At 50.1% G+C, this 25,149-nt stretch overlaps 1 protein-coding gene across 12 annotated transcripts in view; it reads left to right on the top strand.

The window, feature by feature from the left end:
* The first annotated feature begins 2,116 nt into the window (after window positions 1-2,116).
* The window catches only part of MED12L (mediator complex subunit 12L), a 360,120-nt gene continuing 337,087 nt past the window's right edge, over window positions 2,117-25,149 (top strand). For 5 of the 12 annotated variants that reach the window (XM_089331074.1, XM_051859042.3, XM_089331071.1 and 2 more), the window contains exons 1-2: window positions 4,119-4,610; window positions 5,498-5,721. In XM_089331074.1, coding sequence (XP_089187200.1) covers window positions 5,623-5,721 — 99 coding nt within the window. In that variant the 5' untranslated portion in view covers window positions 4,119-4,610; window positions 5,498-5,622. The other 7 variants (XR_016232702.1, XM_089331070.1, XM_089331067.1 and 4 more) reach the window with 5 other exon arrangements.

Genomic DNA, 25,149 nt, shown 5'->3' with positions numbered 1-25,149 from the left:
AAAAGAAAGGGGGACATTATCTTTTTAGATTCAGAAATAAATGTAAGACAAGTGCGTTTAAACGTAACGTGTATGGAAGAAAAACTGAAAGTAAGCAAGACTGCTGGTAGACAATCTGTTAACAAAACACAGTAATATATACACCTGGACAAGCATCAGTCCCACGAGGAAACCCAGCAGCTTTAATTACTTCACCTACAGGCACTACACTGAGAATTGTTTCTTTCCACTTGAGTGGAAGCACGCTGCTATGCCAGAGTGAGCTGTCAGGAGTTTTGCTTCTCTTAGGCTAGACAGTCTTCAGAGGTTCACTTTTATATGTGTTATGTAAATGATAATTAATACATGTAGCACACTGACAACAATAATGAGCACAGGTTTGGGAGTCGGAGTGGTCTAGGTTTGCTTCTGGCTGTGTTCTTTGCTACCCCACTGGCCGTGGGCCAGCAGCTTCACCTCTGGAACCCCACCTGCTACTGTGAGAAATAGGAACAAGAGGACCACGGCTTGTGATGATCACCAGCCTGCCTCTGCTCCTTGCCACTCTCCATTCTAAATTTTTTGAAATTGGCTCTGCAAATAGGACTGGGTCTCTGCCTTTTGCCAAAGGAATTTTATTCCTCGGGGCATTTGCTGCAGCTGTTAATACCTTACTTGGGTTGCTTGCATCTTAGATCGGAGTGCTTGGATTCCAGTCTTGGCTCTGCTCTCTAGTCTAGCTTCCTGCTAATGTGTGCCCTGGAAGGCAGCAGGTGATGCCTCAAATACTGGCTCCCTGCCACCGCATGGGAGACCCAAACTGAGTTCCCAGGTCCCTGCTTCATCCTGGCCCACCTCTGACTGTTGCCGGTATTTAGGGAGTGAACCAGTGGATGGAAGATGTCTCTTGGTATGTCTCTTTCTTTCTCTCTTTCAAATAAATAAAAGAAATTATAAAAAAGAGATGTTATTCCTCACTTCAAGCCTCCCGTAAAGAACTCAGAGGGGACTAAGCTGTGCATTTGATGCATGTCCTCTGCAGTTTGTATGAACCTGAGGACTTGTCTCTGACCTACCCTGCTGCACTGTCAGAGTGGAGAACTGGGCTTGGGGAAGGAGAGCAGGCTGGTGAGCAAACGCCTGTACTGTGCAGGCAAATGATATCTGCGTACTTCCTGCAGATTCCTTGTAGGTAGGGAAAACCAACCATGACTTCTTGGAAAGGGACTTTGTCCCAGGGAACCAACCTGGTCCCAGCCGTGAGGCACTCTTTCCAGAAGGCCGAAAACCAGGCCTTGCAGGGAGGGAGGGTTTCAGGTGCTGAGGAATCCTCCAGGACCCTTGGAGGAGTCATCTTTTAAACACCCATCAACCCACAAGAGTCCCACTACAGAGTTAGCTTCTTCCTGGAGGACAGAGCCCCCCCGTGCTTAACATGAGCCCCCTGTGCTCACCCTTCTCCAGGTGCATTTAAACATAACGTATATGGAAGAAAAACTGAAAGTAAGCATTTCAACTCGTTTCACATGTCAATGGCCTTCCTTGGGCAGGCCCCTAAACTCTTCTCTTCCTGAAGCCTAGGCTGGGACCTGTCTTGGGAGCCCCTGGTCTCCTCTAGTTCCTGTTTCATGCACACTGTCCTCAGCCTCACGGGGGCCTTAGCCAGGTAAAGAGAAGATACTCTTTAAGAAGAGCATCAAGTGGGGCTCACATTAGTCAGCAAGAATTTGTGCCTATCCGCTGTATTAGCCAGCACTGCGGGGGAAACTTCAGCACAGCAGAGAACACAGTGGCTTATGGGGTAAGCCCACCATATTAAGCTGGCCTAAGCTTAAAGACTAATTCTGGAACAGACGGAGGAGACCAAGAGGGTATGGGGGATGAGGAAATATTCTGAGTGACATTTTAATAGATGCCCATAGTGCAGTGTTAAAAAAAAAGACAGAATAAAAATTAAGTGCCAAGAGCATGGAAAGAACTGAAGCCTGCCCTGAGCCTGGGAGTTTGGAGTGGCTTCAGGTCAAAGTTCGTACTCTAAGAAGCTGTAGGAGGTAGATATCTGCAGAAAAGGGGCTGGGGGTTCCATTTTTTGGAAAATATGTTGGTAACTAAGGTAAGGCACTGAGGAGGGAAAGTTGGGATGATAGGTGGGCTGGATTGTGAAGCTCTGAAATGCCAACGGGAGGGAGTCCAATGCCCGCGGGAAGTGTATGGGGTGAAAGGATGTTTTGGGGGGAGCTTCTTAGTGTGTTCAAGTTCTCACTGCATTTTTTGTGTTGAGATGATCAGAGAAGTCATGACAGATTATGTGGAGATAGGATGGGAGTTAAGAAGGGAAAACAACAGAGAAAATGCCTCCTTCTTCTCTTCTCCCCAAATGCCTAGATTACATTACAAACACATTTGGATTTTAAGATAAAATCTTTATGGGTAATTAAGATTTTAAATGCATCAAAAGTGTTTCAATTGGAGGTGCCTGCTTAGGTATCCCAAGATAAGGGTTCAGGTTTCATCTCCCCTTCTCTGGGCTGGTGTTGTGGCTTAAGGGGTTAAGCTGCTGCCTGTTACACCAGCGTCCCATATTGAAGCACTAGTTCAAGTCCCAGCTGTTCTTCTTCTGATCCAGCTCCCTGCTAATGTGCCTGAGAAGGCAGTCCTGCCACCCACATGGACGACCGCGATGCAGTTCCAGGCTCCTGGCTTTGGACTGCACCAGCCCTGGCTGTTGTGGCCTTAAGAGGAATGAACCAGTAGATGCAAGACCTCTCTCTCTCTCTTGCTCCCTCTCTATTGCTCTACCTTGTAAAATAAATAAATTTTTAAAACAATAACAACAAATCTCCCCTTCCGCTCAGACCAGGTGTAAAGTTTGGTTCGCTAGCAGCACAGTACCACTAAGGGTGCAATCATAAATCCAACCGTGCATCCCCCCACCCAAACACCCACCTATAATGCATACATAAGCAGCATTTTTTGGAATGTTCACCATGTGCCAGCTACAATGGTATGTGCCTGAATTGCAACAGTGAATGCAACTGTTCTTGCTAGTGTGTCAGTGTACTGGGGATGGAGAAGATAATGAGAGAGAAGGGTGAACTTCTGATAATTGTTACAGCCAGGAGATTATTCATATGGTAGTATTTAGGGGCTCCTTATACCATTTCTCCGGGTTTTGTTATGTTTGATCATCTTCATGATAAAGTTAGATGAAAAAAAGTCTGCCCTGCCTGTGAAGCAGGAGAACTAGATTTGACAGTTGCCCATATGACAAGGGCAAATCCAGGTATGAGTTACACGCTAGGGTATTCATGAAGGCGAAGTCCCGGCGACAGAGGTGGGGAAAGTGGTTGGGAAGAACTCACTCTACAGGCCCGACTCCGTCTCAGGCTGGGTTTGGAGATGCTCATAGGTCAAGGTCTGGAGTGAGGAACCAGCTCGGCCACCCTGCTGTCGCTTTGTCTACATCCTCTTTCTTTTCTTTCTTTCTTTCTTTTTTTTTTTTTAAAGTCGGCAGAGGTAAGTAGACCCTCTGATTCGACCAACATTTCCTGGGCATCCACTGTGTATCAGGCATTGTACACAAGCTTCAGGTGAGATGGTGCCTGCACCACGTCGAAGGAATTCCTCCAGCCCTGGGGAACAATCAGGCTAGGATGGGCGAGCATCCAGTCCTTCCAGCTCCAAGTATGGGATAGAGGACGGAAACTTGGGATCGGGCAGTTGCAGGTTCAAATCCCAACTCCCTTCCTGGCTTCGAGCAGGTCCCTGAACCGCCCCCCCTCCTCCCGCAAAGGACTCAATTTCTCCATCTGTAAGAAGGGTGCAGGAAAGCCATGCACGGTTGTCGTAAGCATCCGAGATTCTGACTGTCAAGATCCTAGCACGAAGCGGAGGCTCCGTAAATGGCAGCCATCATTCTTGGCCAAGTGCGGGTGCATCCTACCGGGCGCGCCTCCCACGGCGTCCCTCGGGGGCAGGCTGGGCACGCCTCCGCGGCCTCGGTCTCCCGGCAGGTGGCCCAGCATCTCGGTGCCCACGCCCCGAAGCGCGCGGGGAGCGCGGGCGGGTTAGGTGACGGTCTCCGCCGGAGGACCACCCCCTCCCATCCACGCGTCCCGCGCAGGTGAGGTTTCCGGCCCAGGCCACGGGGACAGCGACCGCAGGGGAGGTCGAGAGGGAGAGCTCAGCCCTAGGCCAACAGGGGGCTCCTAAGGGCGCCCTCGCTCTGGTGCAGGTTCACCCCAGGGCCAGCCCCAGCGCCGGGGCCCGCGGGCTGAGCGCTCTGCGGCTGCGAAAACCCGGAGAGGCGGATCGGAGCGCGCTCGCAGCCAACTCCTCCGCGGTCCGGCCACCGAGCTGGGCATGCTCAGTGCGGCCGCCGCGCCGCTGTCCGCCAACTCGGAAGCTCGCGCTCCCGGGCCGTGGGGGCGAGAACGCCGGCGGCGAGCCGGCGTCGCTCGCCGCCCCCAGACAGCCGCAAACTTCGCGGCGTCCCCGGAGCTCGTCCGGGCGAGGTGGATCACAAATAAGATCCAATCCAATCCCCCCTTCCCAACCCGAAGGATGGAGGCTGCGGCCGCAGGAGTGCCCCCGCCGCCGCCGGCCCCTGCCCGCTAGCCAGGGACCAACAGGTAAACTGTTAGGGGTGGGGGTGGGGGTGGGGAGGGAGGAGGCGCCGAGGCCGGGGAGGGCGGCTGGCTGGAGGAGCCCGGCACGCCTGCGGCTGGCCGCCCCCGTCGGCGCTCTCAGCCATCCCCACCCCGCCGGAGCCCCCATCCCAGCCCCTGGAGGGGGCAGCAAAGGGTTAAGTCGGCCCCGCGCCACGGTGAGCACGGCCCCCTCCAGCTGCCGCGGCCGCTGCGACCGCCAGCAGCGCGCCTCGGCGCCTGCCCGGAGCCGCTGAGGGGGACCCCAGCCGCGGATGCGCCACCGGAGCCTGGCGGGCGTCTAGGAGGCACCGGCCGCTTCCACCGTCCGAATCCCCGTCTCCCCGAGCCTGTTCTGGCCTCCTGCCCTCCGCACCGGCCGGGTCGGAGCCCAGGTGGCGGGGTCTTACAGGGCGCTTGGCGGCCGGGGGAGGGTCCCCGACGAGGAAGAGGGGCGGGGGCGGGCCGCTTTGCAGCCTCTTCCCCGGGGATCAGGGCCACCCTCGCCTGGGACGAGCACTTGAGCCACCGCTCCTAGGCGCCAAGAAAGTTTTTTTTTTTCTTTCTTCCCCCCTTCGTGCCCCTCCCCCACGCCCATCCTGCGCCCAGCTGAGGTGGGTTTGGGTCCATTGGTGAAAAAAGTCACACGTTCCCATCAGCTGCTCCTCCCCCTGGGGACAGGGTGGAGAGGGGTGGGCGGGAGGCAGGCGCCGCGGAGGACCCTGGCAGACCTCCAGCCCCTCGGCCGCCGGCACCGGAGCGGTGCGTCCCGGGGCCCGAGCGCAGCCGGTGCCCGCGGAAGGCTGCCCCCATCAGCTCGTGTCTGCGTGCCCGGCACGGCAGCATCCAGCCTGCTTTATTCCTGCCTGCAGCGCCACAGCGAGCGAGCGAGCGAGCGGAGGGGGAGAGAGGGAGTCTGTCTGCAAAGTGCTGCTCCCTGGTGCTCAGAGGCGGCTGCTCCAACTCTCATTCATTTCGCCGGTTAACATGAGAGATCATGGCCGCCTTCGGGCTTCTCAGCTATGAGCAGAGACCGCTGAAGCGCCCCCGGCTCGGGCCGCCCGACGTCTACCCGCAGGACCCCAAGCAGAAAGAGGTAAGGGCGCCGGCGGCCTCCGCGGCTACCGGGGCCGCGCTCCGCAGCGCTGACCCGGGGCCAAGTTGGCCCGGCGGGCATCGCCGGCGCTGCGGGGGAAGGGTCGGGGAGCGGGATTGGAGGCGGGGGCCGGGCTGAGGGGGCTCGGGGACCCCGGGCGACGGAGACCGAGCGGTTGTCAGTCCCGGCGCTCCACGGGGGCGCTCGCTCTTCGGGTGCCGGGTCGCTTCCCGGTTATCGGGCCTTGCACGGCGCCGCCAGGCGCTTCGCTGGCGGCTTCCTTGCCGAAACCCCTCTGCTCGTTCTCCTCCGCTTTTAAGTGCTTTATTTTTTTTTTCTCCGCCGCTTCAGTAAATCCCCGTAAACTTTTTGAAAAATGTTGGAATGCAGTGCCTCCGACACCGAGGTCTTGGCGTTTTGCGCCAGCCGAGCAGGGACGGAGGTGGGGGGGATCTTCCAGTTTCCCAGTTGGGAATGGAAGTCGGTTTTTTTGTTTGTTGGTTTTTTTTAGAGGTGATGAATATTTAGCCCTCTGAATGTACCTCTGGATATCTTCTCCTCTTTAAAAATCAGTATTAAAGAGAAACACTGATTTTCATCCCTAGAGGCGATAGGCTTAATTGCGGGAGGCTGTTTTGTATACGGAAAAGCTGGCGAGTTACCTTGGAAGGGAATAGGTCCCAGGATTGCTTATTTCTTTGAATGAAATTAATTGGAGAAACCTTGACTCTTGTACCAGGTACACCAGCTTCAAAGGCTAGGGTAACCATGGCATTTTGTAGCTATGTATGTGTTTGCCAGGAGTTAACAAGTAATTATGTAACAACTCTCCAGTTATAATAATGACCACCCTAGGCTTCACAATTTGCCCAGGGACTTGGCTTTTTTTTTTTTTAAATCACCTGCTTCCCAGCTGTGCTTCTGGAGTTGCCAGCTGCAGCCCATCCGTTCTGTTTAAACACCAACTTACCACATCTCACAACTTATTTGGGAATTAAAAAGAAAAATTCCTCTATTAAAGTTTATAGGCCCACTGATAGTGCAGAAAGAGCTTTGTAATAAGGCCAGGGGCCTTAAGACTTCCGTTGTGATAAATGTATCTGTCTCGTTGATAGAGGAAGAATGCTTGTTCTGGCTACAGTGCTTCGCTCCTAATGCATCTGAGAAACCAGGAGCACTGGTTCCTCTCCCAGGTTTGGCACGCTAAATTTCAGCACCAGTGGAATAATTCAGGTTGAAGCGGAGGTTTACACGTGGCTCCCAGGAGCGGCTTCACAGGGTGAGAAAAGAATGAGATTTGGCAGATTCTTCTGTACCCTTTTGCTCACTCTGCTACCCCTACTCAGAATGGAGACCCCTACTCAGAATGGAGAAGGTCTGGGAATGGTCATAGAGACACTAAGAACCCCAAGTAAAGAAAGTTCGTAAGGCAAAATTACTGGCGGGTTATGCTTGAAGTTTTGGTGAGGACAGGAACATTCATTGATTTGGTCTTTGCCAATTTGTAATTAGTGCCTTTCCAGGGACAGCATTGTTGGGGGTAAGCTCCTCAGATAGGGGATGGCGGCTTGTGATGCCACGTGAATTTTTTTTTTTTTTTTTTAGCAACAGTTCTTCAGGTCAGCTCTCATTTCAGGATTGGGGTTTCTGTGATTCTGGAAAGAATAATTTCGAATTTTAAGGTCTTACAAAAATTTTATGGTGTTCTAAAACCGGAAATGCCCTTAGAGACTATGTTCTATAACTTTGGATGAAGTAAAGCAGAGGCTGGGGAAGCTTCACTGATTTAATCAGGGAGCTTGAATGAGCAGAGGAGTTGGGTAGCCAAACCAGTCTTTATGTCAAAACCAACACTGCATTGAGGATATTTTATGCTGTGTTATGTTCCTCTGATATTACTCCCTTTCCCCCAAGGCAGCCTGTGTTTGCTGTCTCAGGAAGAGTCAGAGTTATGTGTGGCTGTAGCCACATTTGGATCCCATGTGGAACAGGTGCTCAGCTGTTCTTGGGTGGTTGGTTAGCAGAGTTTCTGAAGCTTCAGTTATTTACGTAATCCCTCCCTCAGATTCCCATCCTATCCCTTTTATTCTATTATTGCCTTTATGTTAACTTTTAGGCAACTTTTTGTGTGTGCTAGGCAGTTAATATACACGAAGTCATAGATTTATCACAGTATGTATATGGATGTCTGAAACTCAGACCAAATCATGTATATATATTATGTATCATTTTGATACATTGATTTGCTATTATAAACACAAATACCTGCAAATGATGATGCATATTAAAAGGAGAGCAGCATGAAGAGGTTAATTTGGAGGTTAATGAAGAGCTTCTGAGGTTAAGAGGTAACTAAGGGTAAGAGGCGCATCTGTGCATCTGAAACCACTGTTGCAGCTCATCAGCCAGCTGTGCCGCACATGGTGAGAAATGCTGATTTCATGGGGGGAAGTGTAGGCTTCCAAGTTGGTCAGACCTGGATTTGGATTCTGGTTTGAGGTTAGTAACTTTGGGTAAATTGCATGGCTTCTCATTTGTAAATGAGTTTAATTGTGCTTTTCCAGAAAAAAAAAAATTGTGAGCCAACGTTTGTGAAAGCAAACCCCTCCTCCTAGTCCAAGCTAATCTTTTTACTGTAGCTCTAGTTTTTGTTGGTCCCCAGTGGTATTAGTGTTGTGGAGAGAGGCTGCCAGAGGGAGGGGTGGGACCCTGAGTGAGGACCCGCTGTAGAGAAGTAGGGGGTGCTGGTGACGGACAGTCCCTAGAGAGCTTGCTGTGCAGCCGCATCCTGGAGGACTTCAGTATCTGTTGTGTTGTACTGCTTTGCCCTCTGGAAACAGACTGTCCTTAGGCTTCTAAGTCAGAGTCAACTTTGATTTCTGCCCTTCCCTTACACTGTGCCCGTCCATCAGCACCTGTTTTCCAGTGCAGTTCCCAAATATATTTCCAGTCCATCCAGTGCTCCCCAGTTTCACTGATGTGTTTGGCTTCCTTTCTGGCTTCAGACTGACTTCTGTGTGCCCCAGGGTTCTTGGATATGCTGGTCTGTCTGCCTGGACACCTGTTTGCCTACCCACCTCCTACACTGAACATTCCAGCTTGCTCCTTCTCACCTTGGCCTGTAGTTAGGAATCTGGGCTCCGGAGTCAGTCTGCCTGGGCTGGAATCCTGGCTCTCCTGTTTATTTACTCCTTTTTCTCCCCATACTTCAGTTTCTTTCTTTGTAGAATGGGAGTGATAATACTACTTACCCGCAGCACCATTGAAAGAGGACATGGCCAATACATGTAACACTGAGAGTTTGGCATAGATCTGGCACCCAAATATTTGCTGTCATGAACTTCTGCTGGGCTTGCCCTCTCTTCATTATTCACGTCTCAGTGGACTGAGCTCAGGCCTTTCTGGCTTATCATTTGTTAACGATCAGGGTATGCGCATCTTGCCACACCCCCTAACTTCCTCTCACTAATGGGACGGTTTTGGGAGGCAGGAGCAAAGTCTGTTTGAGGCAATGCTGGGGGGTACCTGGCACATAGCACAGTTAGCTCCTGGAAGGCTGCATGGATGCTGAATTCATCCATTCCAAATAGAATGGATGAAGGAAGATAGGGTGAATTAATTGAAAAGGGAAATCTGGTGACTGAGGGGTGTTGGGGGAAAGCCTGGGTCAAGGCTGAAAGTATCCTTTGCATCTGCCTTGGAGGCTACAAGACTGACAGTGAAATTAAACCCTGGAGGTAGGGAAGAGGAGCGTTACCCGTTACCCTTGGAGAGCAGAGCAGATAAATAGGTGCAGGACATCATATTGGCTACAAGAATAGGTTGGGGTAGTAATGAGATCTTCAGGCCTTAGGAGCCATGGAATCCCACCAGCACGCTCCCCGGGGAGGTGTGTCAAGTGGGGCCTGCCCAAGGACGAGGTGGTGGCGATGGTGGTGTCTGTGTGTGGAGGACCCAGAGCATTGGTTTCTACAGTTCCCAGGTTCCTGGAGGACTGGGGTGAATATCCAGATCACATGGAGAGCTTGTGCTGAAGTGATGGCTGGATCGCTCCAATTTAGTAGGTCTCAGCTGGGACTCGAATTTGCATTTCTAACAAGAGCTCCAGGTGATTGGATGCTGTTCCGGGTCCCACTTGGAGAACCCTGACCTGGAGGGAAGAAGGCCTCCTGTTCTGCAGGTGTTGGGCATCCTGCTTGATGCTGGCATGGCTGGAGTGGGCATCTGCGAGTGTCTGACGCTGTAGGTTGGTTGAGAGCTGGCTTAGCCAGGGTTTGGCGTGCTTCTCCCAGAAGTTGTGCTTCCTCGTAGCTAAGATCTACGGGATATAGGGAGGCTCTCTCAGTCCCACTCCCGTGTCTTTCCGTTACACTTGGAAGAAAATCCAGACCCTTTTCCAGGGCTTGTAGGGCCTGACCAGCCTGGCCCTTGCTCACTTCCACCCACACTGTGTGCAGCCAGACAGCCTGGCTCTGAGTTCCGGCTCCTTTGCTTAATGCCTGTTTGACTCTGCTTCCTCACCTGCTGAACGGGTTCATCTGTGTTCCTACTGCCCAGGGCTGCAGGGAAGCTGGAATGAGCTAATATATGCAAAGTGTGATGAACTGTGCCTGGCACGCAGATGGCCCTCACTACAGGTCAGCTGCTACTAGCAGATCCTTTGTGAAAGGATCCCAGGGCCTCCCATTGTACTTAGAGCAAGACACACAACACCCTGCCCTTTGAGATCTAGGCTTCCAGGCACCCCATTCCCGGCTGTGCGGTGGGACCGCTGGCTGCCTCTCCTTTCTTGTGGCAGGCCCAGCTCCTTGGTGTCCGGGTTCCTGTGCCTTGCTCTCGCTGCAGTCCCGTTCCCCGTCGTCTGGCTCTTAGCTCCGGGACTTCCTGGAGGGAGGCCTTCCTTGCAGTCAGTCTTCCTCCTCTCCGCCCATTCCTTAGCCTGTGTTAATAGGTTTTATGGTGCTTGTCGCTGTGTGAAGTGCAACTGGGAGGAGGCTTATTTTCCTCTTTCTGGCCTACCTTCCACCTTGGAATGCAAGCTGCCTGAGAGCAGGGGCTTTGTCCAAGGTCTTCCCAGCTGTGAACTGCCCAGGGCCCTGGGTGGAGACTAGATGCTCACTAAATGGTTGAGGAAGAAATGAATAAAATGGACTCTGAACAAGCAATTGTATTTAGCGTTTCACTGTCCCAGTGCTTTTATTTCGGTCACTCTTGTTTTCTCGTTAGCATCTAAAACTCTTAAAACACATGGATGCTTGTTTTAGAGACAGCCTGAGAGATAGAGTGGGAGAGGTGAAAATTTGTTTCTTTATAAAGGGGAGGATATTGATAAGTTGCCTGGGAAGAGGACAGGCTAACCAGTTGCCTCGGGGACAAAAAGAAAAGGGTAGGGAGACATTTAATTCCAGAAAGCTCCCTGAGACTGCTTGGTGCTCCCAGGACCCCGATGCAGACCTCCCGAAATCCCAGTGTATGTTTAACTCATGAGGCAGGTGACTCTTAGGACAGATTCAGTGTCCGGAGCTGTCGGCCAGAGGTCCTGCTTCCAGCTGCTCACGGGAAGTATTGCTAAACAGCCTCTGTAGCCACAGAGGAAGAATGTAGCTGTTTGCCATTTTTCAGGGTCTGCCAACACCGACAGCAGAATCATCAAAGACACTTGTGAAAAATGCAGGTATAGGGGCGAGCGCTGTGGCGCAGCAGCTTAACGCCCTGGCCTGAGGCGCCGGCATCCCATATGGGTGCCGGTTCGAGACCTGGCTGCTCCATTTCCAATCCAGCTCTCTGCTATGGCCTGGGAACGCAGCAGTAGAAGATGGCCCAAGTCCTTGGGCCCCTGCACCCACGTGGGAGACCTGGAAGAAACTCCTGGCTTCGGATCAGCGCAGCTCCGGCCATTCTGGAACCAGCGGATAGAAGACCTCTCTCCCTCTCTGCCTCTCCTCTGTGTAACTCTGACTTTCAAATAAATCTTTAAAAAAAATGCAGGTATAGTGCCCCATCTGTACCCTAGATGCATTGAGTAGACTCTCTGGGAAGGAAGCTCAAGAATTTGCACTTTGAGCACGCTTCCCAGGTGATTCCTAAACACACAAGTTGGACATTGCTTTAGTGATGTTCTTATCTGTAGAGAATGTTGTGAGCTGGGTTCCCCATCGCTGCTACCCACTGCTCAGTGCTTGATGTGTTGGGCTTTTAGACAGATACACTATTGGAAGTATGAGTACCTTTTGGTGCTAAACAGTGCAGATGAGCTTAGCGGTTATCCCCCTTGAAGTTCTATGCCAGCAATCATGGTTCCAGCTCAGGCTCATTTCCAGTCAACTGTATATGGTTTAGAGCAGAGTCTGTGCCATTCCTTCTTCTCGTACACACTTGGCCGAGATGGGGCCTAGGGAAGCAGTCCTTGCTTTGTTGCACAGTGCCCATCTTTGAACTTGTTTGGTCCGTGGGGTTTTTGATGGGAGGCCTGGGTTCTCAGCTGGGGTCCGTGGGGGCCAGCTTAATGTCGCATAAGGTAATGGGAGATTACATGTTAATTTGGGGGTACAGCCATCATCCTTTAGCCTGTCAGGTGTTTCCCTTAGCTGGCACCCACAATGAAATGTGATCCTTTATGAAACTGGTGGACCACAAAGCGAGATCTGCAAGGCAGACTGCTTTGGGAAAGTGCTAGGCAGGAGAGGATGAGGCTGAGCAAAGTATCTGAGGATTTTTGTTGAACGTGGGCACTCGTGTATGAAAACAAAGTGGAGGTAAAAGCATGGAATAAGTGGGACTTGGAAACTCCAAGAATTGGGATGCATTTCTTTTGGCGATCTTAGTGGTGTTCCAGTTACGAACTTCCTGGATAGACAGGGCAGGAGCTGCAGGAGTTGGAGGGCTCTGTAAGAAGGAACATGAAGGGAGGTGTCAAAACATGGAGTCTCTGAGCCATGAAAAAAGGTGATCTCAGGGTCCTAGTGGGAAAATCCACGAGGAAGGGAGAAATTCAAGGGAAATGTGGATGGGAGGCACCTGCCTCCTGCACACTGCTCCCTGTGAAGGGAACGTGCGAACACCTGGGCTTGTAATCGTCTTTAGATGATTTCGAAGGCTGAGTGATGGTGACAGGGGGTTCCTGATACTCTTCTGTTTCTCTGTGTCTCAGAAAACTTGCATATTAAGAATAAAAGTCAGGGGCTGGGGTGCTGGTGTTGTGGCATAGTAGGGTAAGCTGCTGCATGTGTTGCTAGCATTCTGTGTGAGCACCAGTTCAAGTCCTGGCTGCTCCACTTCTGACCCAGCTCTCTGCCAACGCACCTGGGAAAGCAGTGGAGGATGGCACAAGTGCTATGGACTCTGCTGCCACGTGGGAGACCCGGAAGAAGCTCCTGGCTTCAGCCTGGCCCAGGCCTGACCATTGAGCCATTTGGGGAGTGAACCAGTGGATGCAATGTTCTCCCTCTTTCCTTCTCTTTCTGTAACTCTGCCTTTCAAATAATAAATTTTTTTAAAAAAGAATAAAATCCATTAACATATAAAATAGCATGATTTCTACTTGAAAATTGTGTGTCTAGATAATCTGAAAGGATTATCACCCACACGCAAAGGGTTGTTATCTCTGGGGGAATGGGATTAGAGATGGGTTTAATTTCTTCTCTGTACAGATCTGCATTCTAGGCTTTAACAACATTGGAGGGAATAGCCTAAAGAATAATTATTAGGTAACTTCGATTGGAATGGGTCTTTACTAGCTCCAAACCAATAGAGAGGCCTTTAGGTAATGTGTAGGCAAAGGGATTTCATACGGAATGCATCTAGGTTAGATGAGCTGCTGAAAGTGTAGTAGGGTTGGGGTTAGGACTGTTAGGTGGGTATTCCAACTCTGCCACTTGCGTTGTGTGATTAGGGACCATTTCAGTCATTTGTGTCACCCAAAAGCCAGGAGAGTAATACCCGATCACGTGGAGTGCCTTAAACACACAGCAGCACCGTGAGCTCCAGTTTTCATCATGTGTAAGGTGTGATGTTTCATGTAAAGTGGCCTGTATCAGCTGACTGGTAAAATCATGAATTTTGTAAGCTGGGTGATGCCATTTTAGTTTGAAATCAGCCATAGTAGGAGCATTTACACCAAGGACATTGGTAAATCCTAAAAGATAGGTTTTTTTTTTTTGCCATGTCAGCTGGTTAACACTTTCCAGCATACCACTGAATGTCGTCCTGTGTGGCAGACACTTTCTTGGTTACGTTACCATCTTTCTTAGCCAGCTCTCCCCTTAACTGCTTTCCACTAACCACTTCAACAACAGAAAAAGAAAACCTGAATATTCACTTTCCTGGTCTCCTGTGCAGTTTGAAGGAAAGCATGCAACTCGGCTCTGGCCAGAGGTTTGATGGAAATCTACAGGGCTTTGAAGAATTCCTCTCTGATGAAAGCACACACACCCGAGGAGAAAGCCCTCTTCTTGTGCCCTGAGGGCTCCTTAGCGTCCTATCTTTGGGAAGGTAATAAGAGGTTATGATAGCTGGAGCTGGAGCACCCGTCTTGTGACTATGAGGCAATAATCCTAGGAATGAGAAGCCAACACAAGACGAGTTCACTGAGTGGCTTCATGAAATCATGGAGCTGCCGAACTGACTTTGGGATCACCTGTCCCTGGACTTCTTGCTAAGAAAACAATAAACATCTACATGGTTTAAACTGCTGTTGGACCAATTGTCATTGTGTTGTAGCCAAAAGCGTTCTAGTGTTGTCATGGTGCTTTCCACTTACGTTTTGGCACCCTCAAAAAATCGCAACGCCAGCCCTGCATTTTTCAGAGAGTCTCCTGCTTTGTCTTAATGAGATGTATGTGATGGGACAAGGAGCACCTGCATCTTGCCCATTGGGCAGGTACATTCTGACCAGCAGGGCTGACGAGAAGCAGCTGAGGGGGAACTGAAACAGGGCTTCTGTGTCAGTTTCAGTTTCAGGCAGAAAGACTTCAGGTAGGAAGGCAGGGAGAGCCCTGTTTGTGCTTTGCGTGGCGAAGGAGATTCTCGGGGTCTACACACTTCTGGAGAGAGCCAGGCTCATTTAGAGATAGAAGGGAACGGAGAGACGGGTTGTTCCAGGTTTCTCATTCACCACAAAGGGAAGTGGAGTGCTAGACAGGTTAAAGTGATTTGTCAAAGCAGAGCTGGGGCAAGCGCTTGTGTGCCCCGATTTGTTCTTGCAACTTCATTTGGCTTCTCCTCTGTAAACAGCCTCCCCTTTCGGTAAACAGCCTCACGTTGCCCTGGCAATGGGAATCGTGCTGCATTTTAGGGCGCCCTGTGCCTCTGTGAGAGCTGGGGACTGTTCAGTGCACTATTTGATCGTATCAAAGCCTGCCAAATCTTGTGTTTCCTGGGCAGAGGGAAGAACATTCCGGAAACTAGTATTCTCTTGTCCTTGTGGGTTTTTCTTTTTTTTTCCCCCTGTTTTCTTCTGGTGGGAGGTGTGTCTCTGGCCTCTGGGGATAGCTATGGCATTGGTGCTTGTGGACTGTGTGTGTGTGGGGGGGATCATGCCTATCTACTTTTGTTTTCTTGATTGAGATATTCCCCTGCTTACTGGTCACTCTTGAGAGAGGCATGTGTGGGTGAGCTGTACCAGCTGCTCAGTTCCAGGGGGCAGCATTAGCCATGCATACATGGGTCCTCCTTGCTCGTGCAATGCCGTAGCCACGAGAAAAGTTCTAACCTTTGGGTTCCATTTTCCATCTTTTGAGAGAGACATTGCTAAACATAGGCATGCCAGACGGAGTCAACCACTAGCATCCTGCACCTTGCACAGGCTTTGCTAGCTATGTCTACACGAGGACAGGACTTAAGACTTTTGTTGCCTACTATGTGCCTGGCCCGGTGTGGAATCAACTTTGTGTTACGCATGACTGTAAGACTCCAAGTGCTGGGAGCATTAGATAGGGTCTGGGATCTAGAGCAGTGGTTCCTCCTCGCAACGCCCCGCCCTGCCCCACCCGTTTGCTGTCTTTCCCTGCCTTGGGACACTTGGAATGTCTGGAGACATTTTTGTGTTGTCATGAGCTGGCATCTGGTGGGGAGAGCTGAGGGGTGCTGCCAGCCTTGTCCTATGCACCAGACAGCCCTGGAGGCACACACTTCCCTGCCCCTGATGCTGGCAGTTCCGCAGTAGAGTGGGCTGGAGGGAGGGGTGGACCAGTAGGTGAGCGGTTGGGTTGTGGGTGTTCTCCCAGAGGCGTGGTCAATGGGCTGGGAAGCAAAGAGTGACCAGGCCTTTCACAGGACCTGGTAGAGGAGTTTTTTTTTTTTTTTTTTTAAGATTTTATTTATTTATTTGAGAAGTAGAGTTACAGTGAAAGGGAGAGGTCTTCCATCTGTTGGTTCACTCCCCAGATAGCCGCAACGGCTGGAGCTGTACCGATCCGAAGCCAGGAGCCACATGCTTCCTCCTGGTCTCCCATGTGGGTACAGGGGCCCAAGGACTTGGGACATCTTCCACTGCTTTCCCAGGCCATAGCAGAGAGCTGGATTGGAAGAGGGGCAGTCGGGACTAGAACCGGCGCCCATATGGGATGCCGGCACAGGCGGAGGATTAACCTACTGCGCCATGGAGCGGCCCCATGGAGATTTTTAAAATACACATATTTATGTGAAAAGGCAGAGGGGGGGGAAACAGACACACACAGATCTTCCACCCAGTGGTTTACTTCCTAAGTGCCCACAGCAGTCAGGGCTGGGCCCAGCTGAAGGCAGGAACTTGGAATTCAATCCGGATGCCTCATGTGGATGGTAAGGACTCAAGTACTTTGAGCATTGCTGCTCCCTCCCAGGGTGTGCAGTAGCAAGGAGCTGGATTGAAAGTGGAGCTGGGACTGCAACCCAGGCACCCGGATTGGGAGGGGTGTGGGTGTCCAAAGTGGTGTCTTAACTTTGTATTTATTTATTTATTTGAAAGTCAAAGTTATAGAGGGAGAGGGAGAGACAGAGAGATCTGCTAGTTCATTCCTCAGATAGCTGTAAGGAGCAGGGCTAGGCCAAGCTGAAGCCAGAAGCCGGGAGCTTCATCTTGGTCGTCTGTATGGATAGCAGGGGCCTAAACATGTGGGCCATCATTTGCTGCTTTTCATAAGCAGGGAGCCGGGTTGGAAGTGGAGCAGCTGGGACACAACTGCTATCCATAAGGGATGCTTTACCCTCTGCCCTTTACCCTTACCCTCCGCCCCATAGAACCAGCCCCGCTGTCTTGACTTTTGCACCCAATACCTATTCCTGGAGATTTATGAATCTGGGAGTGAATAGGATGGAAGATTTGGAAAGAAATTAATTCCAGGAAGAGTGTGTAGCATGTGCAGAGGGTCATGGGACAGAAATATGTGGGGTGCACCCTAGGCTGGGGTGGAAAAGGAAGGTGGGGTCAAGTCATAGGGTCTTTGTGTGCTGTGTGAAGGTGTCAGGATATTATGAAAGGGATGAGGCACCACTCATGGGTATTAAATGAGTGAGTTTAAGTGATAAAGTGTCACAGTTTGAGGGGACAGTGGCTCTGAGGGTCCTGTTGAGTAAGACTGACTAAATAGTCACTGACATCTGGGACTTGGCATAGGTAGTATTTCCTGGAGCTGCCTTAAGGTGACCATGAACTAACTAGGTGGCTTACAACAGTGCATGGGCGTCTCCCACGATCTGGAGACCAGAAGTCTGAGATCAGGGTGTTGGCAGGGTCACCCTTGCTCTGCCCGAGGGTGAGATGCGTCCTTGGCTCTCCTCTTTGCTGGCTGCAGGTGTTCCTTGGCTTCTTTGGCGTGCGGACCCCAGGGCTCTGATGTTTGCCTACAGCTGTGTTCCACCCCGAGTAGCTCCCCTAAGGACACTGGTCATGGGATGTGCACCCACCTCGATAATCCAGGTAGAGCTCATCCTTAGCTTAATCATATCAGCAAAGATGCTTTCTCCACGGGTTCTGAGCTTTGATGGCATTTGGCAGGGGACCGTTTCTGTGGCCTACGGACGGGTTGGGAAGAAAGAGGCAGGGGAGGACTAGAGAGAAAGGTAGCTTGGATGGCAGAATGAACAGAGTGGGTGAGAGGTGAGAGGGATGAGTACGAGAATATACCAGCATTGTAAGCTTCCGCCATTTTCTCCCAGACTTTTACTCCTGGGACCCCTTATCATCTTAGACATTGAGGATCCTACTGAGCTGTTGTGTATGAAAGTTCTATCTCAAGTATTTACTAGAAGTTGGGACTGAGAAATCATATATGCATCTCATAAACCAATTCCTTGTTAAAAATCTGTTTTTTATCCTTCCAAACTAAAAAAACAAAAACAAAACCACAAAAACAAGAAAACCACAAACATTAGAAGGGTGGCATTTTCTTACACCCTCACAAATCTTTTTGGTTTCTGGATTTTCATTTCCAGTTCTGCACTGGGCCTGTTGTGACATGCTGCTTTGGTTGAAGAACATGAAGAGAATCTGGCTTCTCATAGACAAGTAGTAGTAAATTCTAAAGAAGCCTGGGGGTCTTGGAGTTGGAACAGCCTTAGCAGGTGGCTGACATGCTGGAGAGAACCTGAGAATTTGTGCAGTTGTTCCCCCAGGGTAGGGAGGTGGAGGGAGGGGAGGCTGAGTCATTTCTGAATGTTGTTGACCTAAGAAGCCTCTGGGGAGTTCAGGTTGGACTGTGTGGTAGTGGAAGCCAGGCCTGTGGATCTGGGTGCACCGTGCTCACTAGGGGCTGTGATTGCCTGTTGAGAGCACACGGCAAGATGGAGGAGCCACCGGATGCCGAGACATGGAGCTTTCCAGAGCTCGGCTTCTGGACCCTGTCAGTGGGAGCCCTGAGAAGGGCAGCTGATGGGGCTATGGGTGTGGATGACCTAAAGGGAGAGTTCTCGTGGGGTGAGGCTCCAGGTGCTTTGCCTCCTCTACGTTTCCCTGGATCTGCTGAGCAGTGTGTCTCCTCAGGACCTTTGCACACGTGCCTCCTGCTGCTTGGTTAACGTATTCACTTTATCACTGCAAAGTAATTCTTAACTCTTCAGTGTTCTGATTTATCTATTACCTGTTGTATGCCCCTAACTATTTTATGTTCTGTGTGGCAGGGACTGTGTCTCTGTTATCCTCCCACTGGTGATCAGAGGCAAGGAGAGGATCTGTCCAGTATTATTTGTTGGCCAATAGTTACTAGACATCTGCTAAGTCAGGAGGTGGAACAGCAAGGATGGGGGGACAGGAAGTCTAAGACGTGGTTCCTATCCCTGAGGACTGAGGGATGACAGTGTATGCACAGGAAAGGAAAAGGTTCCTTGTGGAACGGGTGAGCATGGGCTCTGTTCTTGGGGGTTTAGAGAAGTCTTCAGAAAGATGGTAAGTGGCTGGGGTGGGGGCAGAGAGGCAGCACCAAGGTGTAGTAGGTTAAAAGCCTCTGCCTGCGACACAGGCATCCCGGATGGGTGCCAGTTTAAGTCCTGGTTGCTCTGCTTCTGATTTGACTCCCTGCTAATGTGCCTGGGAAAGCAGTGGAAGATGGCCCAAGTACTTGGGCTCCTACACCCACAAGGGAGACGCAGAAAAAGCTCCTGGCTTTGATCAGCCCAGCTCTGGCTGTTGCGGCCAGTTGGGGAGTGAACCAGCAGATGGAAGACCTCTCTGTCTGTAACTCTGCCTCTCAAATAACCTCCCCCCACCTTTAAAAAAAAAAAAAAAAGAAAAAGAAAAAAAGAATGATGGAGAAGGAAAGGCCATTTGGGCAGAAGGTTCGGAGCACCTGGAGAAAATTGGGTGCCATGTTGGGAGACGTTGCCAACAATTCTGGAACTGAACACTGAATGTGTAAATGTGCACATGCCTGTAGCTTTGGGGACAATAGAGAAGAGGTGATGGCTCCTGCAGGGAGAAGAGATAGAAGCTGAAGCCAGCAGAACTTGCGCAGGGGCAGGAGATCCGGGACCCAAGGCTGGTTGAGTTTTGACTTTGTTGTTGTCCCCTCCTTCTGTTGAGAAAAGGGTGAGGCTGGTTGGTGGTGGCAGGACTTACCTGGACTTTCTTAGAGTCAATTTGAGTGAGCCAAGATTTTCCTTAGCAGAAATCACTCAGCCTCCTTCAGCCCACGACGACGAGCGTGCCACAGCTCAGCTACGCAAATGCCGCCTTGTTGTCAATTAAAATTTGGTAGACTTTGCCGCTTTCCTTTTCCAGCCATTTCATTCATGGATTAATCTTGTGAGGTTGTTGAGATTAAGGCCATTTAAGGCAGGAGTGAAGGAGCAGTGAAAGTGTGTTCTGTCTGGAGTGCTGTTGGGTGTTTTTTGTTAAGATAATGCCAGGTTTCTTACAGGTACATGGGATCTGGCAAAGGAATGCACAAGGCTGGGCTGGATAACTCACCTCACTTGAGATCCATAGGGGAGGTTAGTATTGACAGGGCTTAGGTTTAAAAAAGCATTTTAAATAAAGTACCACACAGTGCTGTGTTCCTAGACAGTATGGAAAACCCTTATGGAGTAAGAGTTGTTTTCAGTTTCTGGTCAGTTTTAGACCACATGTCAACTCCCTCCTGAAAAAAATGAGCTGCCGACACTATTTATGTATCTGCTACTCACGTGAAGTGTGCTAAGTCATTATTAAATGATTGAAGTGTTTTATATTTCAAGATTTATTTATTTAAGAGGCAGAGTTACAGAGGGAGAGACAGAGAAAGATCTTTTATCCGCTGGTTCATTCCCCAATTGGCTGCAATGGCCAGAGCTGGGCTGGTCTGAAGCCAGGAGCTTCTTGTGGGTTTCCCACGTGGGTGCAGGGGCCCAAGGACTTGGGCCATCTTCCACTGCTTTCCCAGGCCATCAGCAGGGAGCTGGATCAGAAGTGGAGCAGCCGGAACTCAAACTGGCTCCCATATGTGATGCCTGCACAGCAGGTGAAGGTTTAACCTACTGTGCCACAGCACTGGCCCAGATCGAAATGTTTTGGAAGTTGTATGTTCGCTGACTTAGGACATGCTGTGTGCCTCCCACTGTACTGGGTGACGTGTGTGTGTGTGTGTGGGGGGGTGCAGGTAGCAAAGAAACAGAAGCATGCTGGCCCCTCTAGCCTGATGCTTCTCAAAATGACTTGGAAAAGACTAGTTTTTTTTTTTTTTTTTTTTTTTTTTTTTTTTTTTTTTTTTAATTTACCTTAACGTCTTACTAGGAAAATTAAATGCTGCTAGGACGTAGTGGCGTGTCCGTGGCCATGCAGGTTCCTGAACTTTGGCATGCTGCTTGTTGGGGGCGAGTGACGGCATGGGCCCACACTGGCCTGCTCTGAGAAGCGAGCATCTGGCTCACTGCCCCATTTGTAAAATGACTCATGAGCTAGTTTTGTTTATTTTAAAATTGGAGGATGAGGTATGCATGGAGTATAGGGGCTACAGTGCTGTGTTACATTGTTAGAACCAATATTTGTTCAGTGTTGGATGGACCTCTGAGTGCTTTATGCTTGGTTGTATGCCACCCTCACATGACCTGTGACCCTGGTACTGTTAAGTCCTCTTGTCAACAGATTGGGAAACTGAGGCACAGGAAGGGCCTTCACTTGCCCAGGGTGATTGAGTGGCATGATGATGGAGTTGGAGTTGGCTTCTGAGCCTGGGCTTTAGCCATTCTGCTGTCTAGACAGTGAGGCTAAAAGTGCTGGGTGAGTTCTGAGAAGCCAGTCTTGGATACTGGCAGCTTTCATGGGAAGATGTGGGGTCTAAGGGCGTGAGGACATGCTTCACCCCACCTGGGAAGAAGGTTCTGGAACGGAGGGGTAGTGCCTGTGCTGGTAGACTCGGTGGAGCGGCTGCTGGAGTCCTGGCATGTTGGGGTGTGGTGGTGGGGGGGGTTGTGAGTGCACGTGACTCTGCTGTCAGATTTATCTCACTAGCTCATGCCTAATAAATCCAGTGGGGGAAGAGAGTGGAGTCGGGGAGGCTGTGAGGGAGGCAGCTTTAGTAACCAAAGCATGAAGTAAAAAGAGCCCGACCGATCAGGGCTTTAAATAGGACTGGAGAGGAATCGGTGGCTGGTGACAACCAAAGGAAAGGAAAGCAAAGAGTAGAGAATGTTTTGCTCTGGTTTCTCGGAGCACCGTTCAGGTCGGATGGTCAGTCTGCGTTGCGTGAGGACCTCAGAGCGACACGTTTCTGTGCTCAGTCTTGAGTGAAATGACAGGCATCCGTGTTAATACTCGATGGCTGAATCCGGACGGACGTTCCAACTGCTGCCCACCCGCTGCCTTCTAACTGGCATTAACCAGTTTGCCTGAAGGTCTTACTGCTGAAACAGCCAGCCTAGCTTTGGCTACCCTGCTTGTCCCCTGTTTTCAGTCTCTTTTTAGTAACCTGTTCCTGGCCTCCTTGTGGGCTGCTTTGGTGGTCGTTAATCTCCAGAATTGCTTGGAAGGTTTGCTAAGCCCAGTTGAAGAGGTGGGAATGAGCAAAGCTCCCGAAAAAATTGGTGGAGGCCAAGAGGTGCCTGCGGAGGTTAAATGCTCAGATGGGCTTTTCTGAGACTGGTGAGGGGCGATTTGTTTCCTTGACTCAAAATTATGGGTTTTGCTTCTCTGTTTTTTTTTTTTTTTTTTGAGCACTTGACAAATGGCCGCTACTAACAGCAAAGAGGAGAAATTCCCAGTCTCTCTTCCCCATTCCCCAAGCAGGAAAAGGGAGATACTACAATTATACTTGACTTTTCCTACCCCTGTTTTATCCTTATTACACAACATATTTCCTCCTCCTCCTTTTCTCTGTCCCTCCCTCCTTCTCCCCCTCCCCTCCCTCCTTCTCCCCCTCCCCTCCCTTCTCCATGAATTTGCAGTACTTTTGTTAGGAATCATTCTTAGGTCTCCTGTAACTTGACTTCCTGCAGCTGTGCGCGGCACATGGGGTCAGGGGTGTAACTGAGGCTGGGGTTGGGGATAAATAAAAGGAGCCATGTGCAGGCTAAGTGTACGTCAGCTAATGAGACAGTTAACTTCCGAGGACAGACAGATTACGTAGTACACTGGTATATTAAGTACTAAGTGAAAAACACTTTTTTTTAAAAAGGAAGTGTTTAAATTTAATAAAATTGCAGGGCACGAATTGTGTAGGGGTGTAAAAGTTGGCCTAATGGTTAAGACACCAGTTTCGATGCCTGTATCTCATACTGAAGTTGCTGGTTTGGATTCCCAGCTCCAACTCCTGACTGCACTTCCTACCACACACCCTGGGAGGCAGCAGGTGGTGGCTCAAGTGCCTGGGTCCCTGCAGCCACTTAAGAGGCTTGCATTTTTTTTTTTGAATTTCCGCCTGCCGACCTTTCCCAGCCCTGGCCATTGTGGGCATTTGGAGAGTACAAACCAGTGCGTGCTTGCTCTCTTGAATTAAAAAAAAGAAAAAAAATTGTATAAGATTATCACTTTGCCTTTGCAATGCAGAGCCCAAGGGAAAACTCCCTTTTGAGGTTACCTTAGATATTACTATGGGCAAGATTAACCAGAGAATACCTTCAGTCCTTTCTCCTTCCTAATGAATATGCAAATCTAAAAGTTCAAGTATTTTTCTCCTGCAGTTTTCCTGGGATTTTTCTGAGAGCCTTTTCCAGGTGTTTGATGTTGTAGGGTGACATGCATTTGAATGTGATTTGAATATGAATTGATGGGCTACAATTATTTGGATAAGAGCAGTGTAAATGCTAAGTATATTTAGCTATAATTGAAATCAAAGGCTCTGCCGCTTTAAAATGGGGGAGGAGGAACTGCCTGTCTAGGCCACTTCTGGGTAGGATGAGGGAGGTTTTCATGGGAAGTCGGCACCTCTGAGTGCCTTGTGTGTTCAACACGTTGTCCATGGTGGGCATTTCTGTCCAGTCCATTGAACAATTACCATTACCCAGTCATGTTCACCACGCAGGCCCATATGAGCCGACCTTAGATTGTGATTTTAATGGTGAGGATGATCCTAGCATGTGCCGGTTACCATGCTGATTGTGTCACGGGGGATTTCACTCATTCTTTGTAATAGGCATGGGAAGGGGTTATTTCCATTTCACGGAAGAGGAGGGGAGCCAACATTCCAGTGTGGGTTTGTTGGAACCACCCTGTGCTCTCCACAAAGGTCACCATCTCACAGAGCAACTTGGACCAACACAGGCACTTGAAAAAATTTGTGGAAAAATGGAATTAGAAGATAAGTTTATTTTGGTGCAACGTTTTTTGAAATACATGTGTCATGTTTTCATATGTTTTCCATGTAGTTTTTGAAGAGTCCTATATGCCTGGACTTGGATTTCAAAATTTTTTTTGCATTAAAATACACTTCTTAAAATTCCATTTTTTACAAATCTTTATTTATTTGGAAGGCAGAGTTAGAGAAGAAAAGAGATTTTGCATCCTCTGGTTCACTCTCCAAATAGCCTCAATAGCCTGGACTGGGCCAGGCTGAAGCCAGGAGCTTTTTCGGGTCTCCAGTGTGCTGCTTTCCCAGGTGCATTAGCAGGGAGCTGGATTGGAAGTGGAACAGCTGAGATGTGAACCATATGGGATGCTGGCGCCTCAGGCCACAGCTTTAATCTGCTCAGCCACAGCACTGGGCCCTCTACAAACTCTTTGAAGTACCCTTGTCTTTGGAGCCTGATTCACACACCGCCACATAGTCATCTATTTCATTTTGTTACCTTGGGCTCAGTTTCTCACCCCATAAGATGGACGCCATCTTGAGGGTAGACATGAACGTGCAGTTTAAATACCAGGGAGTGATACTGTTAGTGCTCCGATAGTAGCTCAAGTTACAGGTGTGAGGATAGCACTTGCTGTTCAGTGTTGAGCTGGCATCCCTTTGCTTTTGTCTCAGGTCTCCACGGTTTTGAGATTGACGGCCTGCAGGTGTGGTCTGGATGGGGCTGAATATAATAGCCACGGAGGTAGTGGTGGTTGTGAAGAGCTGGCTTTCCCTTGTGGCCCTGGTGTTTGAGCTGTTGCTGGCGGCAGGCACATTTCTGGAGCCTGGGAGTCTGAAATAGGATGTGGGCAGGGCCGTGCTACCGCTGAAGCCTCAAGGGAGGCTCCTCCCCTGGCTCTTCCAGCTGCTGGAGACCTGGGTGGCCCTTGGCTCATGACTGCGCAGCTGCAGTCTCTGCCTCACGTTTCGTTGCCTTGCCGTCTCCTTTCTGTGTCTGCCCCTTGTCTTTTACGGACAGCAGGCGTATTAGACTCAGCCTCATCCAGCAGGACCGCATTTTAACTTGATCACATCTTGCAAAGGCCCTATTTCCAATCAAAGTGGTGTGCACAGTAGCGAGGTGGGACTTTTTTTTTTTTTTTTTGAGATTAATTTATTGAAAGACACAGAGGCTGAGAGAGAGAGAGAGAGAGAGAGAGAGAGAGAGAGAGAGAAGAGAGAGAGAAAGAGAGAGAGAAAGAGAGAGAGAAAGAGA

Source organism: Oryctolagus cuniculus, chromosome 4 (genome assembly GCF_051225735.1).
Source record: "Oryctolagus cuniculus isolate XC-2025 breed Fujian yellow rabbit chromosome 4, ASM5122573v1, whole genome shotgun sequence".
Taxonomy (NCBI): domain Eukaryota; kingdom Metazoa; phylum Chordata; class Mammalia; order Lagomorpha; family Leporidae; genus Oryctolagus; species Oryctolagus cuniculus.
This window is presented reverse-complemented; position numbering and strand designations above follow the sequence as displayed.